At 37.6% G+C, this 15859-nt stretch overlaps 1 protein-coding gene across 4 annotated transcripts in view; it reads left to right on the forward strand.

Moving 5' to 3' along the window:
- The window catches only part of PEX5L (peroxisomal biogenesis factor 5 like), a 164551-nt gene that overhangs the window by 91673 nt on the left and 57019 nt on the right, over window positions 1-15859 (forward strand). For 3 of the 4 annotated variants that reach the window (XM_005285966.5, XM_065557708.1, XM_065557709.1), the window contains one exon: window positions 5510-5614. In XM_005285966.5, the coding sequence (XP_005286023.1) occupies window positions 5510-5614 (105 nt within the window). Of the gene's footprint in view, window positions 1-3965; window positions 4032-5509; window positions 5615-15859 lie in introns of all 4 variants that reach the window. The other variant, XM_065557707.1, reaches the window with a different exon arrangement.

Below are 15859 nucleotides of genomic sequence, written 5' to 3' on the forward strand. Positions count from 1 at the left end.
CATTGTGAACTTCTGTATAACCCAAACCACAGAACATCCCCAAAATAATTCCGAGGGCATCTTTTTTAAAAATAATCCAGTCTTGATTTTAAAATTGTCAGTGATGGAAAAATCCACCACAACCCTTGGTAAATTAGTCCAATGGTTAATTACTCTCCGAGCATTCAAAAATATTCAAAAGGCTTTGTTATCATTCCAGTGTTGAACAAAACAAAATTTCAAAAGTTGTTGCAAAAGGTACTGTCATCCTCTGGCCTCTCTACTTACAACCCACCACTACCAAAATAAGCAACTCAGAGAAATCAAGCATTGAGTGGACGTGGAGACTGAAGTAACCGAAATATTCATACATCCTTCTCTAGTGGCTGAGCCACACAGAAGTTAAGAGTCTGCAACTGCTGCTAGCAATGGAGTTGCTACTTTATCTCAAATAGTAGAGGTAAGTATTTTGGGTGCTGGAAGCCTCCAGTTCTGTCCCTGTGGTGATTCATGGATGTCTTCAAGTGTCAGACAGCAACTCTAAGGGCAGGTCTACACTACCCGCCTGAATCAGCGGGTAGAAATCGATCTCTCAGGGATCGAATTATCGCGTCTCGTCGGGACGCGACAATTGATCCCCGAATCAATGCTTCTACTCCACCAGCGGAGGTAGGAGTAAGCGCTGTCTACGGGGGAGCCGCGGAGGTCGATTTGCCGCCGTCCTCACAGCGGGGTAAATCGGCTCCGATATGTCGAATTCAGCTACGCTATTCACGTAGCTGAATTTGCGTATCTTAAATTGACCCCGCCTCCGCCCCCCCCCCCCGCCCCCCGTAGTGAGGACGTAGCCTAAGCCTCAATATAGGCCAATGAATTTATAAAATACAGAGCATCGGTTTTTCAATACAAAAAGTCTGACAATGAATGCAGGCATTCACCACCAGACATTTTGGATTCAGTCTTTGTGAGGAACGAGTACCTGTAGCCCCTTCTAGTGCCTTTAAAACTTCATTTTGGAATGAGAAAGTATGTTTCTAGCATTGCCGATACACAAACATGCTTTTTCAGTTTAAGACAAAAACATTTTTGGTGTTTAAATGCAGCCAGGGGGACTACATCCTCAGAGAAGTGAATCCAAAATGCCAGTTCATTTTTTTTTAGCTCCCTTGGGACCCCTAAAACATTGGCACTTTGTCCTATGGGGCCATTACATTTTAATGCAGTGGCACTGTTTGAAGAGTACTGTATGGTTAATCACTCCTTTCACATTTATCTTCACAAGTATGGGAAAAAAGTTATTTCTTTTCTCCTCAATAGGCAAGGAAAAATGCTGTAAGAAATTGCTAGGCAGGTATTATATGTGCTTGTATTGGCTATGTCTGTACTTTACCTTAGTGAAACTGCTTTAGATTATAGCTGTTGCACAAGAAATGAGTTTAGGGTGTATGGACACAGGCAGGTTGTGAATATTCCTAATATATCAATGAAACAGCACACAGTTACACCTGAAAAATATAAAACTACCTCCCTACACCATTCACTGTGGACCAAATACTTCTCTCAAAGAGACTAGTAGAGCCTCCCTGACTTCAAATGGAATTGCACAAGTCTAACACAATGCTGGCTATGTGTGTGTATGTATTAGAACATAGACAATAGTGTGGAAAATGTCTATGAACACTAGTTGACTTTGAAAATAAATGTCAATTTGACCATGCTAACAATTCTCTCATGCTCATTTTTATGAAAATTCTCACACTCCAACTTTAACAGCATGAATATTCATGAAAAAGGTGAATTTTAAGCTCAAATGCTTCAATATTTGCCATAAGTGAATTTCAAAGCCCATATTAGATTAAAGTTCTTACTGTGTTACATTCAACATCCAATTGGGGAGTAGACAAGAAAGTTCAGGCTTTGTTGAAGTTAGACTATCAGATATTTGCAATGAACTAATCATAAACTCTTCAGACACAATTTTTTTTTCAAATTTCAAACAAATCAATTTATAAATTTCACTGTCTTCTCACAAACGGTAAGGCCTTTACGAGATGGTCACGTATCTGTAAGAATCATACAGCTGTCCCAGGCACTCAGGCCTTACAAATGCTCTGTAGCAGAAAATGATCATGTGCTCAAATATTAAATGCTGGAAAGAAGTTTTATACAACGTGAACAAAGTTGCTAAATTATATGTTTTCACTCACTAAAAAATGCTCATGCTGTCCTGAACCTTAAATTAATATTCTTTTACAGTAGCTTAATTAAATCCTCATTAACAAGTATCACATTCTTTGTAAGTAGTGTGACTTGTACTGAATTTAATTTGGCGCTATTCAGAAACACCAGCTGCTAAACCAGTGTATTTCCCTACAGAGTGGGTTTGCAAAATCTGCACACTCCTGTGGAAATGTCTATTACCATCCATTCTCTCATCCTGGGAGAACCTGCAGAAATCGTTAGCAAGTTTTTAGCTGACCCTATTACAATATTCAAAGTGCTGTGGAAATACTCTATTGTATTGTTTATCTTGTTTTGGAGATATTTCCTAAAAAGGAGTGGTTTAGTCTTAAGTGTACCAGACAACAAAATACTGATATACTCCTCAGTTTTACTGCTACAGTATATTGTATGAAAGCAAATCATACCTTTTCCCTGCACCAATTCACTCAAGACAGTATCCTTGCTTTATATGCAGGTTTGCATGCTGTGCATCATAATTCTTTAAATCTGCACATTGCTGACAAAAGAGGTATTTGTGAAACTCATTCACTCAGTGATCAAAATGATGCATATATGAGAAAATAATTTACCCCAGGTCTCTGAGTTATGATGAACTGTTCATTATGAGGAGCTTGCAAGTGTAAAATTAGCTGTTCCAGAAGAACTATAGTGCTCAACACCAAGCTACTGTAACAGACAATATGTACAGCAATCCAATATTGCTAAGAAATAACACTTAACAATGGAGAACAACTTAACAATGGAGGCAGCCAAATAAATAAATACACATTTTAAAGCAATTCTTGCATGATTATGTATATAGTAATCTCTGTGTTTAAAATATTGTAATTAGAACCCAACAGATTATCATTTCAATTGTAGCTAACTAACGGTAGTGTATTAACCATTTCTGTGCCCTAGATTTGTTTTCCCCCTCCTTTCTACAGGAAGGGATAGCTGGGGGGAGGGATAGCTCAGTGGTTTGCGCATTGGCCTGCTAAACCCAGGGGGTTCAATCCTTGAGGGGGCCATTTAGGGAAGTGGGGTAAAAATCTGTCTGGGGATTAGTCCTGCTTTGAGCAGGGGTTTGGACTAGATAACCTCCTGAGGTCCCTTTCAACCCTGATATTCTATTATTCAAGGTTTGAAAGGGGGAAATACTTGATTGTGTCCCACAAGACATAATCAAACTCGCTCATGCAAGCTGCCAGAGGTACTGATGCCAAAAATTTACAGACAGGCAAAATTTCAAGTATATACAAGAGTACCCTGAAGTGGCCAAAACATTTAAACTTGGACACCTAACATTAGGCACTGAAATCCATATTTAAGCACATAAATATGTGGCCAGATTTTCAGAGGTATTGAGCACCTGCATCTCCCTCCATTGAAATCACTGGGAACTACAGCTGCTGTATTCTGCTCTGCCTCTCCTATCATCAAATATGTTGCAAAGCTAAGTTCTGATTCCAGTATGTCATGAGTGTACCAGTCAGAAATAAATCAACATGGTTCACCCACGCTTTTGTGGGGTTGCAGTTCAATTGTGTTTTGACTTCCAAACATAGCAAATGTGAGATGAAAGTCACTGAAGGAAAAGCAATACAGTATCCTACGATGTCATTTTTACTGAGTTTCTATTCTGACTATAGCCACACTTTTAAAGTGATGAGATATGTGGTGTATGATATCAGCCATTCACAGGGCTATTTTTTTAAAAAGTTGATAGCAGGCACTAATGTGAGTATCATGACTCTTTTCAGGCAGTAGGTGAAACCTTGAAGAAAAAGTGGCTCTGTCTTCAAAAAAGTGACCTGACCTTTGCTTTGGTGGGTTTCTACTGTGCAAGAAATAAAAGCACTGCATGCTTTCTGATGCATCCTTTTTTAGCTAATAAACTACTTCTCTATAGCATTCAACACAAAAGGATTAGGTTTCTGAAAGTCAAACAGCATGTTACTAATGCTAGCTAAATAGTAGCTCCACATATTAAAGAAAATATTTTCATGGATTTGTAACATATCAAATGAATCGTGAATAAATAAATGTTTGGACAAGAACCTTTGATATGCTTTGCACTTAGAACTCTCTTCTCACCAAATAAGAGAGAATATCCTAATCTGAAGTAAACTTTACAAGGCCTTTTGCAGTTCTTTGGATATCAAAGGAATTACAAATTGAGCATGCCTATGTTTTATGACACTTATGGTCTGAGAACTTCTTGCAGCATGCAAAGAACTCTCTCTAGGTTAACTGCAATGCGTTGCACAAATAAGTTAAATTTGACCTTGTTTTTTCATAAACATTGTTTTAAAATTGCAATATTATGCACATGTTTTTGAGCTGTGAACGATTATATGGTATTTGTGATATAAAAATTACATCACATTGTTTGGTATCAATAAATAGTATCCTTCTTAGGACACAGTATACAATGCTATTTTAAATCATTCTTATTATACTGTACTGTAGTTAAGAAATACATTCGTTAATGAAATGTATGTAAGCTTAGGGCAAAATTCTGAAGTCATGGAGCCAGATCCTTCAGTCTTTGTACACCCCAAACTCCCATGGACTTCAATGGAGTTTTGTGAGTGTAAGAAAAGTCTAATCAAGCTCCACTACTCTTCTCTCCCTACACCCTCAGACATTCACTGATACTTACAGAAGTTCTATACATACAGGGAGAGCAGAGTATCAGAGACTCACGATCTACAATGTAGATCCAAGAGGAGAATTTTGCCCTTAAATTTAGAGTATTTAAAGGAGAATTTAACTTTCATTTTACGTAAGCTGTAAATCTTCATAACAGTCTGATTTCTTTTTGTCTATAATCTGATTTGAGTAGAAAGCATGTATATTTCCGCTGTAAAGTTGCAAATAACTACAATTAACTAGTGGTGAAGAAATTAAGGGCCTGATCCTCCAGATATTACTCATATGAGGGCCAAGTTCTGTGAGATTTTCAACTTCCTTCACTCCTGCTGATGTACTCCCACGAGGCCTCACAAAAGCAAGGCAGTTTGTAGTCCTATTGACGTCAATGGAGTGATTCATATGAGTAAAAGCTGCAGGACGGGGCCCCAACTCTGTTATCAATTAAGTTTGGGGGGGGAGGGTTGTTTACTTGTTTGGTTTTGGTATTTTGTTTTTAACAGTATGTGTGTATTTTATTTTCAACAACAACATACTTTTACTTCCAGCGTAACACCGTCATTTAATTACTGGATTGTTCTGGGGTGTATTTTTTGTAACCAGTAACAAAGATTCCTCCTGACACAAGCCATTGTTGATTTCACTGTTGTAGGGGAAAGGCTCTAGGGCGGCAGATAAGGCTGTTGCCATGGTGATGAAGGAGATACCGAGGGAGGAGTCTGCAGAGGAAAAGCCCCTCCTTACTATGACATCACAGGTGGGCAGAATGTTAGGATTCCAGTAGGCAGCTGACATATGTTAATCTAATGAAGAATGTAATTTAACTAGCAGATAAGCATTAACATTCTCGAGTCAAAACTTAACAGGCAATTATAGTTTTCCCAAAAGAAAAAGCTATTATAAAATGCCACACATAAAACAAGGGGAATGAGGAGAACTTCATTCATTGTTTAGGTTTTCAATTGGTGTATATTAGTTTTAGTGATTCTGCTTGAGCTTGACCCTTCAGAAAATATTTTATACAAAATTAAATGTTGTGTCATCATAACATACTATAGAAGATAATAGCCTATGGTAAATAAATTAACTGCTTGTGCTTTGAGCTTTTGAACAAAAAAATGCAAATTTTCTGATCAAATGATTTGTAGTAAGCACAATATACATATGTCAGTTACCAGTAGAGTATTTAAAATTGATTTTAAAAGGTCAAATATTATTCATGCTGTCAGTATTAACCTATCATAATATATATATATATACACACACCTATTCATATGTACAATATGTATATATAAAATCATATATAACAACCACTTGGTAGTGGTATCATTTATAAATACATAAAATCCCTTAAGTTTTCACTAGCATTTAACTCATATTTCAAATTAGATTATTTTACATACTTCATTGTTTTCATCTTTGTTAAGCCAGTAAATGCAAGAAGACAGGTCCATTACCTGAAACTTGATAGGTGGTAGACTATAGGTAATGAAAATGACACAAATGTATAATACATCTGAATTGGATAATTTAAAAAAAAATCACGTGGCTAACCAGCAACTTTGGCTTAAATTTAGCAATATTTTCCCCAGCAACATACTAGTAACAGAATTTAATACAATTACTTGATTTGATGCTTAATATTTAACATTAAAGTACACAAGGTTATTCATATTCAACAATAGGTTTGATGTCATACATTATATGGCTTTTCTTACATAAAAATAATCTTCAACAAAATCCCAAAACCTTTTTTCTACTGTAGGGTAATAGATATTTATGTTTAAAAATAATATGCGACTTATAAAATGCCAGTACAAGCTTACCTTATAGCCTGTATAAAATGTATTACACTAAGTCAATTAATTAATAATAGAATTTTTGATCATTGACATTTTCCTATACATTGGAAAACATTTGTCAATTTCCTCCTAAACCTCTGTCAAATGTTGTATTATACCTGTGATATACTGTATTAGTTAAAACACGATTGCATGAGGGAATGGGATGCTTTGTTTAATGCATCACATTCCAATTTTACACTAACCAGTTTAAGAATCACAAATATTGAAACGAGGGGTGAAATCCTGGGCCCCTTGAAGTGAATGGCAAAACTCCTATTGACTTCAATGGGCCAGGACTTCATCCCAGGTTCATAACATGTTTGATGCACTATTTGTATTGGTTGTTTGTCAATTTCATTCAGCAATAGTTTGTGACAGTTTTTCTAAGTAAAATGCTCGTGTTTATTAGTCAGTGTAATTTTTTCCACTACACACAAGTACCTATTTCCCTGCTATGCACCAATGGGGTGCACAAGCCAAAAGGAAGCAGAATCAAGTGAAAAAGTGAGTATTTTCCATAGCCACCTCTGCATCATGTATGTGTTATGTATGGTATATGATCATATCATATTTATCATTTGTATCCTAACTTTCTGGATGTGTTGCTGTATTAAGATTCTTATGCCTTTAATGTCTCTGTGCAAACCTCTTGTTCAGGTCATTCATTCAGAATACTGTGTTGCTATATGGCAATATACATTCGGCCTTTACTAATGGTATATTTGTCCTGATTCTTCACATGATGAGAGAGATGGATGTGGCTGCCACTCACAGGGTATAATATGTATATCAAATGGAAATAATTACTAATTACCACTGGCCAAACTTTCCAAGTCAAATCAAATTTAGGTCAAAAGAGTAAGGTCTAGTCTTTCAAAGGTCATCTACTAGTCACACAGAATCAGCATTGAAGAATACTGTGTAGCTGTGTATTTTTTGTAACTGTAATGGTTATCTCAAATTCTCATTAAGAGCCTGGTCTTGCAGCCCCTCGCCTGTGCAACTCCCATTGAACTCAGTGGGAATTTTGCATGTGAAGTGGCTTCCAGAATACATGCAATTCCTACTTAAATAGACCCATTTGTTTTCATAATGGACAAAACATGACACACACACACACAAAGTGCTCAGTGAAACTAGGACTTACCATGCTTGATTGGGAAAGAAAACTCAGATGAGATCAGTGGCGTCTACAGTATAGGTATGAGACATACAGTCCCTGGATTTTGTGAGAAATTGCCAGTTATAACGTGTGAAGGTGCTTTAAGTAAAGCTTCAAGGAAGCTCCCTCTCTCCTCTTCTCCCTGGAAAATACCATATACATTCACTGGAGCACAAGCTGGACACATATTCACATTCAATTATTTTTATGCTCCTATCCAGCCTCTCCTGAGAAGAGGTGACACTTATTTGTTGAGAGAAATAATCACTGTATATTTGAAATATTTTTTTCAAATTCATGAATATAGCAAATATTACTTTACCATAAGTTACATGATCAAATATAATCACAGATCCTCAGCTGCTATGAATTAGCATAGCTTTGCTGATTCACACCACCTGCAAATCTGGCCCATTGTATCAACATTAAGGAACATACTACACTAGCAGCAAGATACACCATGATTTAACAGGTCTTTTCAGTCTCTACTTTCTGTGAGTCTATCTCAATTTTGTCAGTGAAAGTCTCTTTATTGGCATAAGAAGGCATTCAGATGTATCCAAATTTAATACTGTATATCAAGTATCTGTGCAGAAAGCAGGGTTTTAGTGTTAATGGGATTTGGTACAATGTGTCTCCATTTTATATTACTGTCTCCCTGTCTCTTGGTAAGAAGGTTCAAACAGAGAGAGAAGACAAATTTTTTAAAGTGCATTTGTTATTCATGGAAGCTAGAAAACGGGAGAGAGAGATGTAATCTATTTACAGAAAATCATATATTACTGACTGCAGCTGAGTGACTAATGGAGAAAATTATTTATGAATATTCATGTGAATTCAAAAGTAAATTTCTATTTGACCCTCTTTGCAAGTTTTGTGTGTTCACTTTTTAGAAACATTTGAGCACTTGAGAATTATTTACTAGCAGGAATAACCATGAAAAGTTCAGTTTACACTCAAATATTCATTGAAGACACATTTTGAATTGTACAATCAACAGTCAGATTCACAATTCACTCTAGGTCAGTTAGAGATTTAGGCCCTGATTCAGCAAAGCACTTCAACATGTGCTTAATGTTAAGAATGTGATGAAGTGTTTTGCTGTATAGGGAAGAAGTTAAACACATGCTTAAGGGCTTTGAGGCTTACCCTAAGTGCCTTACTGAATTGGCAGCTTAATTCACCCGATAAAGGAACTGAATCAATACCACATGATTAACTAATCAATACAATGCCATTTTTGAATAGTCACAGTCAAATGTTTATGAACACTCTACAGATCTAGAATTATTTGTTGAAGAAATTCACTAATGATTTTGAACAGTGAATAAATGTAACAATCATAGAATCATAGAATTGGAAGGGACCTTGAGAGGTCATCTAGTCCAGTCCCCTGCCCTCCAGGACTAAGTATTATCTAGACCATCCCTGACAGGTGTTTGTCCAACCTGCTCTTAAAAATCCCCAATGATGAAGATTCCACAGCCTCCGTAGGCAATTTAGTCCAGTGCTTAACCACTCTGACAGTTAGGAAGTTTTTCCTAATGTCCAACCTAAACTACCCTTGCTGCAATTTAAGCCCATTGCTTCTTATCCTATCCTCAGAGGTTAAGAAGAACAATTCTTCTCCCTCCTCCTTGTAACAACCTTTTATGTACTTGAAAACTTTTATCGTGTCCCCTCTCAGTCTTCTCTTCTAAACTAACAAACCCAATTTTTTCAATGTCCCCTTATAGGCCATGTTGTCTAGACCTTTAATCATTTTTGTTGCTTTTCTCTGGACTTTCTCCAGTTTGTCCACATCTTTCCTGAAATGTGGCATCCAGAACTGGACACATTACTCCAGTTCAGGCCTAATCAGCGTGGAGTAGAGCGGAAGAATTACTTTTCGCATTTTGTTTACAATACTCCTGCTAATAGATCCCAGAATGATGTTTGCTTTTTTTGCAACAGTGCTATACTGTTGACCCATATTTAGCTTGTGATCCACTATGACCCCCAGATCTCTTTCTGCGGTACTCCTTCCTAGGCAATCAGTTCCTATTTTGTATGTGTGCAACTGATTGTTCCTTCCTAAATGCAGTACTTTGCATTTGTCCTTATTGAATTTCATCCTATTTACTTCAGACCATTTCTGCAGTTTGTCCAGATCATTTTGAATTTTAATCCTATCCTCCAAAGCACTTGCAACCCCTCCCAGCTTGGTATCATCCACAAACTTTATACATGTACTCTCTATGCCATTATCTAAATCATTGAGGAAGATATTGAACAGAACCGGACCCAGAACCGATCCCTGCGGAACCCCACTCATTATGCCTTTCCAGCATGACTGTGAACCACTGATGATTACTCTCTGGGAACAATTTTCCAACCAGTTATGCACCCACCTTATAGTAGCTCCATCTAGGATGTATTTCCCTAGTTTGTTTATATCACAGACTCTTTGTGAACAATTTGCCAACAAGAAAACATTTGCAAATCATTTGTTGAAAAATAATCACTCCATTGTGTTCATAACTAATACACACGAGGTATGCATATGTAGTTCATGCAAGTTTTACAGAGACCCGGCTCTGTATCATTTTAATGTCAGAGGGCAACATACAGCTGAAACACATACACAGATTTTTGCACAAATAAACCTATGGAAGTTCAGCATAAAATCAGATATAACATAATATCTAATGCCAAAAGGCCCAAAACTAACCTGTATAACCAAGGAAAGCCTTAGTGGTTCCCCCACTGTCCCCTGTCAGCTGTTCATATAAGGTATGATCCTGTTCCTGGGAACTCACAGGCAACACTTCCATGGACTTCAAATGGGTGCGAGATTGAGCCCATACAGAGCCTTGAAGAGACTCTCGCTGATACATGCTGTGCAGAGCTGAACCTTTCCATTGTTATCACAATGCACAAGAAGGGGAGGAAATTTTGTCTTCCGGAGGACAGGTTGATCCTGGAACAACAAAATCACAGATTTCTGAATTTTTGCTGAATAACACCCAGAAGGCTACATTCAGATGAGGAAAGTGAAATATCCTTCCCCATTTCTTAAAAGGGCACGCACTACATATTATGCATACTCTGTAAGCCGCATTAGTATGCGATTTCCTTATTTCTCCTGAGAATAGCCCTGTGCACCATCCTTTCCTGGGGCATTCTATTACCACTAAGGGTACATCTACACTACAGGGGGGAGTCGATTTAAGATACGCAAATTCAGCTACGTGAATAGCGTAGCTGAATTCGACGTATCACAGCCGACTTACCCCGTTGTGAGGACGGCGGCAAAATCGACTTCTGCGGCTTTTTGTCGGCGGCGCTTACTACCACCTCCGCTGGTGGAGTTAGAGCGCTGATTCGGGGATTGATTGTCGCGTCCCAACGGGACGCGATAAATCGATCCCCGAGAGGTCGATTTCTACCCGCCGATTCAGGGGGGTAGTATAGACCAGACCTAAGAGTAGCAATAAGTTTTTGGACGAAACCACACATAGACATCATTGCTGGTCTAGTCATATTTGTATATGTCCTTGAATTTATATGTAGACCACACCACTTTCTCTGTGGCTGTCACTTTCCATGTAGTCACTCACAGGTGACTTGCCATATGGTTTGTGTGTGTCTTTATGGAGGAAACGGAATTAGGGTTGCCAGTTTCAACTATAGGCTCAAACTGCTACTGACAGATTTTCTGGCGTGTGTACATGGCTCACCAGGAAAAATCTGGCTCATAATCATAGTTTCCTATTTAAAATCTGAGCAATCCCCGCTGTTCTGGTTGACTCAAAACCTCTTATGAGCTTCTTAGCTTTTAAATTTGCAGAATGATTTGTAGCATCCCTTGTACGAAGGAAACCATACCACTATGGAAGTATTTAATTAATATACATTATTAGCAGGCACTATGTAGAATGGCAAAAATTAAAGTCAGTAAGACTAGTTATATTTGGGTGGAGTCTCTTCTCTTACTTTGGTGTAAATCAGGAATAACGCCATTGAAATTAATAGCATTACAGTACTGGGATTGTTTTCACACTACAATCAGGCCCATTTCACATAAACATACAGTACAAAAGTTGTCTTGAAACGGCCAAATCTGTTCTCTTTAAAGTCAATGGTAATTTTGCCACTATTTCAATGGGAGTAGCATTGGACTCATACAACAGACCTTTGCAATATGCTGAATACTTATTTGTATACTGTGTTTTAATGGACTACTGACATATAGAAGATACTATTAATGAATTTAGTACTTCAAAGCTATGTAGTCTCATCTTTTTTAAGTTATCTACCAGTAGCAACACATTAAAATTAATTAAATTAATTTTCCCCTTTATATTGTTTCATCTAATATTAGCCACATAGCATAAGCTATATAACTTTAAAATGTTGTGAAAACAAAATATGCAAGTGTATGTTAGCCAACTTTGTATTTCTAAGTTAAATACTATTAAACTTATTTTAGTATTATTGTTTTTAGACAAGTTTGTATGATTTCAGCACGAACATTCTCATGAGAATAATAAAAAAATGTTGCCTTGACAACATCGTTTAAAACTCATAAATTGGCTGCCTGCCTAAAGTTAAACAGACTTTTCCATCACAAATTAAACAGACTTTTCTGTCACATAACTTAATTGTACATTACCAAGGGAAATAATGAGAGTTTAAAATCATTTATAATATATCTTTGTATGGGACTCCATTTAACAAAAAAGGAAGAGATAAAAATAGAATGATATGAAACAATATAATTACGTTTAAAAATGTCCTGGCTATTATTCTATGGTCATAAAAAGATCTGAGAAAGCTATATGCAGCAAATAATATATTAGATTAATTTAGCCCCTTTTTCTGTTCATGAATTATCTGTGAATAGGAATCAATTTTTACAGATTTGGTTGTTGATTTATTTTAAATAAATACTTTATGCAAACATAATTCAGTCTCTGGGATATTGCAAACTATTTATGATGGCTATTGCTTTGAGTATTTCTTATTTCTAACTTGCTATTTGCATTGTGCTACAGGTCACCTGAGTTGCATGGTGCAACTAGCAAGACCCACAGAGAACTTTCAAGTTAGCCATATGACCATTTCCAGTGCCAATACCTGTGCAAAGCCATACCCCCTATGGAGAAGGTCTGTACAATTTAATAGAAAATGACAAACCTTCCATCAGTTTCTATGACAACCCTACAAAATTTAACAGAAAAGTATATTCCTGCTATAGAATTCTATAGGATGGTTAAAAAGAAAACCCATAAAAAGGATAGTCTCTATTCATTCTGTGGTCAACATTTTTATAAATGCCAGACTTTACACTCACTTTGCTCAGGTGTAGATGACAACACAAGGCGCAAGAAAATGGAAAATCAAGCCCAATGGGTTTTTACAGTAGAATCATAGAATCATAGAATATCAGGGCTGGAAGAGACCTCAGGAGGTCATCTAGTCCAACCCCCTGCTCAAAGCAGGACCAATCCCCAACTAAATCATCCCAGCCAGGGCTTTGTCAAGCCGGGCCTTAAAAACCTCCAAGGAAGGAGATTTCACCATCACCCTAGGTAACGCATTCCAGTGCTTCACCACCCTCCTAGTGAAGTAGTGTTTCCTAATATCCAACCTAGACCTCCCCCAAAAGTACATAGTAATTTCTATAGATGCTATTACATTATTATAGAAACCAATTTAAACAAGACCTGTCTTTTTTTTTTTTTTTTTTTTTTTTTTTAGGACCACACTGTTCCAGGCCCCCTGCCCCACAATTTTTATAGCGGGGGTGCTGAAAGCCATTGAACAAAACTGTAAACGCTGTATGTAATGGAAACCACTTCAAGCTACGGGGTATGTCAGCACCCCCAGCACCCTTAGTTCCAGCCCCTATGCTGTGGGGGCTACTCCAGCCCTGCAGGTGGAGGAAGGAACCAGCTATTCCACCAATGGTGAAATTATAGTGATAGGTACATGATTATAAATACTGAATATGGGCTAGAATGAGTACAGGATAAAAGTGCCTGTGTTTAAGGAATGCACTTGCAGTATTAGCAACATTGTGAAAGATCCAGAAGAAAAAAAATCTGCAGCCTTTTAGAGCATTACAACAGCTGGAAATCTATGAATGTTGACTCCATAACACAAAGACTTCAAATTAATGTGCAGTCTGCTACACAGACCAGCCTCCTTACTTCTCCAAAATAAACCCCACAGTTGCAAATAAACCTGAATTAAAAAAAAAAAAAAACTGTATCCTAATATTCCTGAACTTTGGTAGGGTTACGAATCTCTGTGACATCTGCAATGAGGGCTTGATGCAAGGCACATTGGAGTCAATGGAAAGGCTCTCAGTGATTTCAATAGGCTTTGGGTCAGGTCCTGAAAGCCCTACGATTTCATGGCATCCACTGTAAACAGTGATATTCAGATGGAGGAACTGGACCCTTTTGTTATTTCTATGGCATCTCATTCCCCATGGAAGCATAACATCCATGGGCTAGATTCACTGCCAGTCTGTACCTTGTGTAGTTATTTACACCAGACCACAGTGAAAAATGGGTGTAAAATGGCCCCAAATCAGAACAGTAGTGTTTACCACCCACTTTTCACTGGTGTAACTGACTACACAAGGTTCAGGGAAATGGTGAACTGAGCTCCTCGGCTTCTTTCTGACCCTGCACTGCAAAAAGTAGAGCGGATGAGATGATCCATTCCATAGACAATTCTGAGACAATGACAATTGTTGAATCAGATTTCAATTAAGACTATATTAACTGTGCTTTTTTGCCGCAAGGGCTCCCTAAGCAACATATGCCAGATTTTCATTTACATCAAAGCCCCTTTACGCCACTCAGGCTGTGTTCAGTGGTCTTAAAGCGGTATAATTTGCATCCATTTTAAGGTGATTTTATACAGCCAGAGCAGTGTAAAGTAGCCTTAGTATATACTCTAATTTGCAGAAAATAGAAATTAAGGAAATGTAATTGTTTTAGAAAAAGATTTACAGGAAAACAGTTTTTTTGGTAGGAAAAACAGTCTATCCTTTGATGAGCTGCAAGGTTGTTGTAGTGTTTAGACACAAACTACTTGTTTCAAAGACATCCTGTATGGATATTTAGCTGTGTCATTAGGCTTAATGTGCCCACAAACTATCAACTGCTTTGGTGTGTGTGTATAAACAAAAATAGAAGTGAATAAATATCTCTTTAGCTTCTAAAAATGTAACTAAACCCATGTATGTAAATACTACGAGTGGACAGTCTCTCTTATATCCATACATTTGCACAGCCAAAATACTGCAAGGGTATGGTTTAAAGAGATTTTTGTTATTTGGGACCTTGACTTTCGAGAGTTTTCAGCACAGCTGAAGATTGGCCAGTATTGTCTGTTCTTTACAAAAAGGTACATTCTACAATAGGACAAGGTATTTTTGCCACGGTTTAGTCCTCTCTTCTCCATCTTCACATTCTTCATACTGATTCGGTGGTTAGACATAACATGGACCTTTAGGCTGAAGAGTAGGAGGATTAGCTCCAAGAAAAATTCTCCAGTGCCAGTGTATCATTCCTCCAAATTGAGATGCGATTATATCTCCTGTCCATCTGAGATAGTCCGTAGAAATATATAAGCCTCTAGCACAAAGGTTCTCAAACTCATCCGTGTACCACTGGTGAGCCACTGAGCATTTGCTGGTGGTTTGTAGAAAGCTGGCTGGCCCCATGGTGCTGGATCTCACATTTTCAGCTGCTGAGTCACATCAAAAGAGTCTAAATAAATTAAATACTTCCCTAATATTTTGTAAGGAATTGCTGTAATTGCCTCTGGGCTGCTCTAGAATTACTAAAGGGAAGGGGTAAATCTGTGCAGTTGCGAATGGGAGGGGAATTGATCTCTATTTAATGTGGTTCAGGCTATGAAAACGTATGAGAACCCCTGCTCTAATCCACAAAGCTACTCATCTCCTTTAATGAGGGTGGTCTCCAAACAGAATAGT

Source organism: Chrysemys picta, chromosome 9, assembly GCF_011386835.1.
Source record: "Chrysemys picta bellii isolate R12L10 chromosome 9, ASM1138683v2, whole genome shotgun sequence".
In the NCBI taxonomy this organism is placed as follows: domain Eukaryota; kingdom Metazoa; phylum Chordata; order Testudines; family Emydidae; genus Chrysemys; species Chrysemys picta.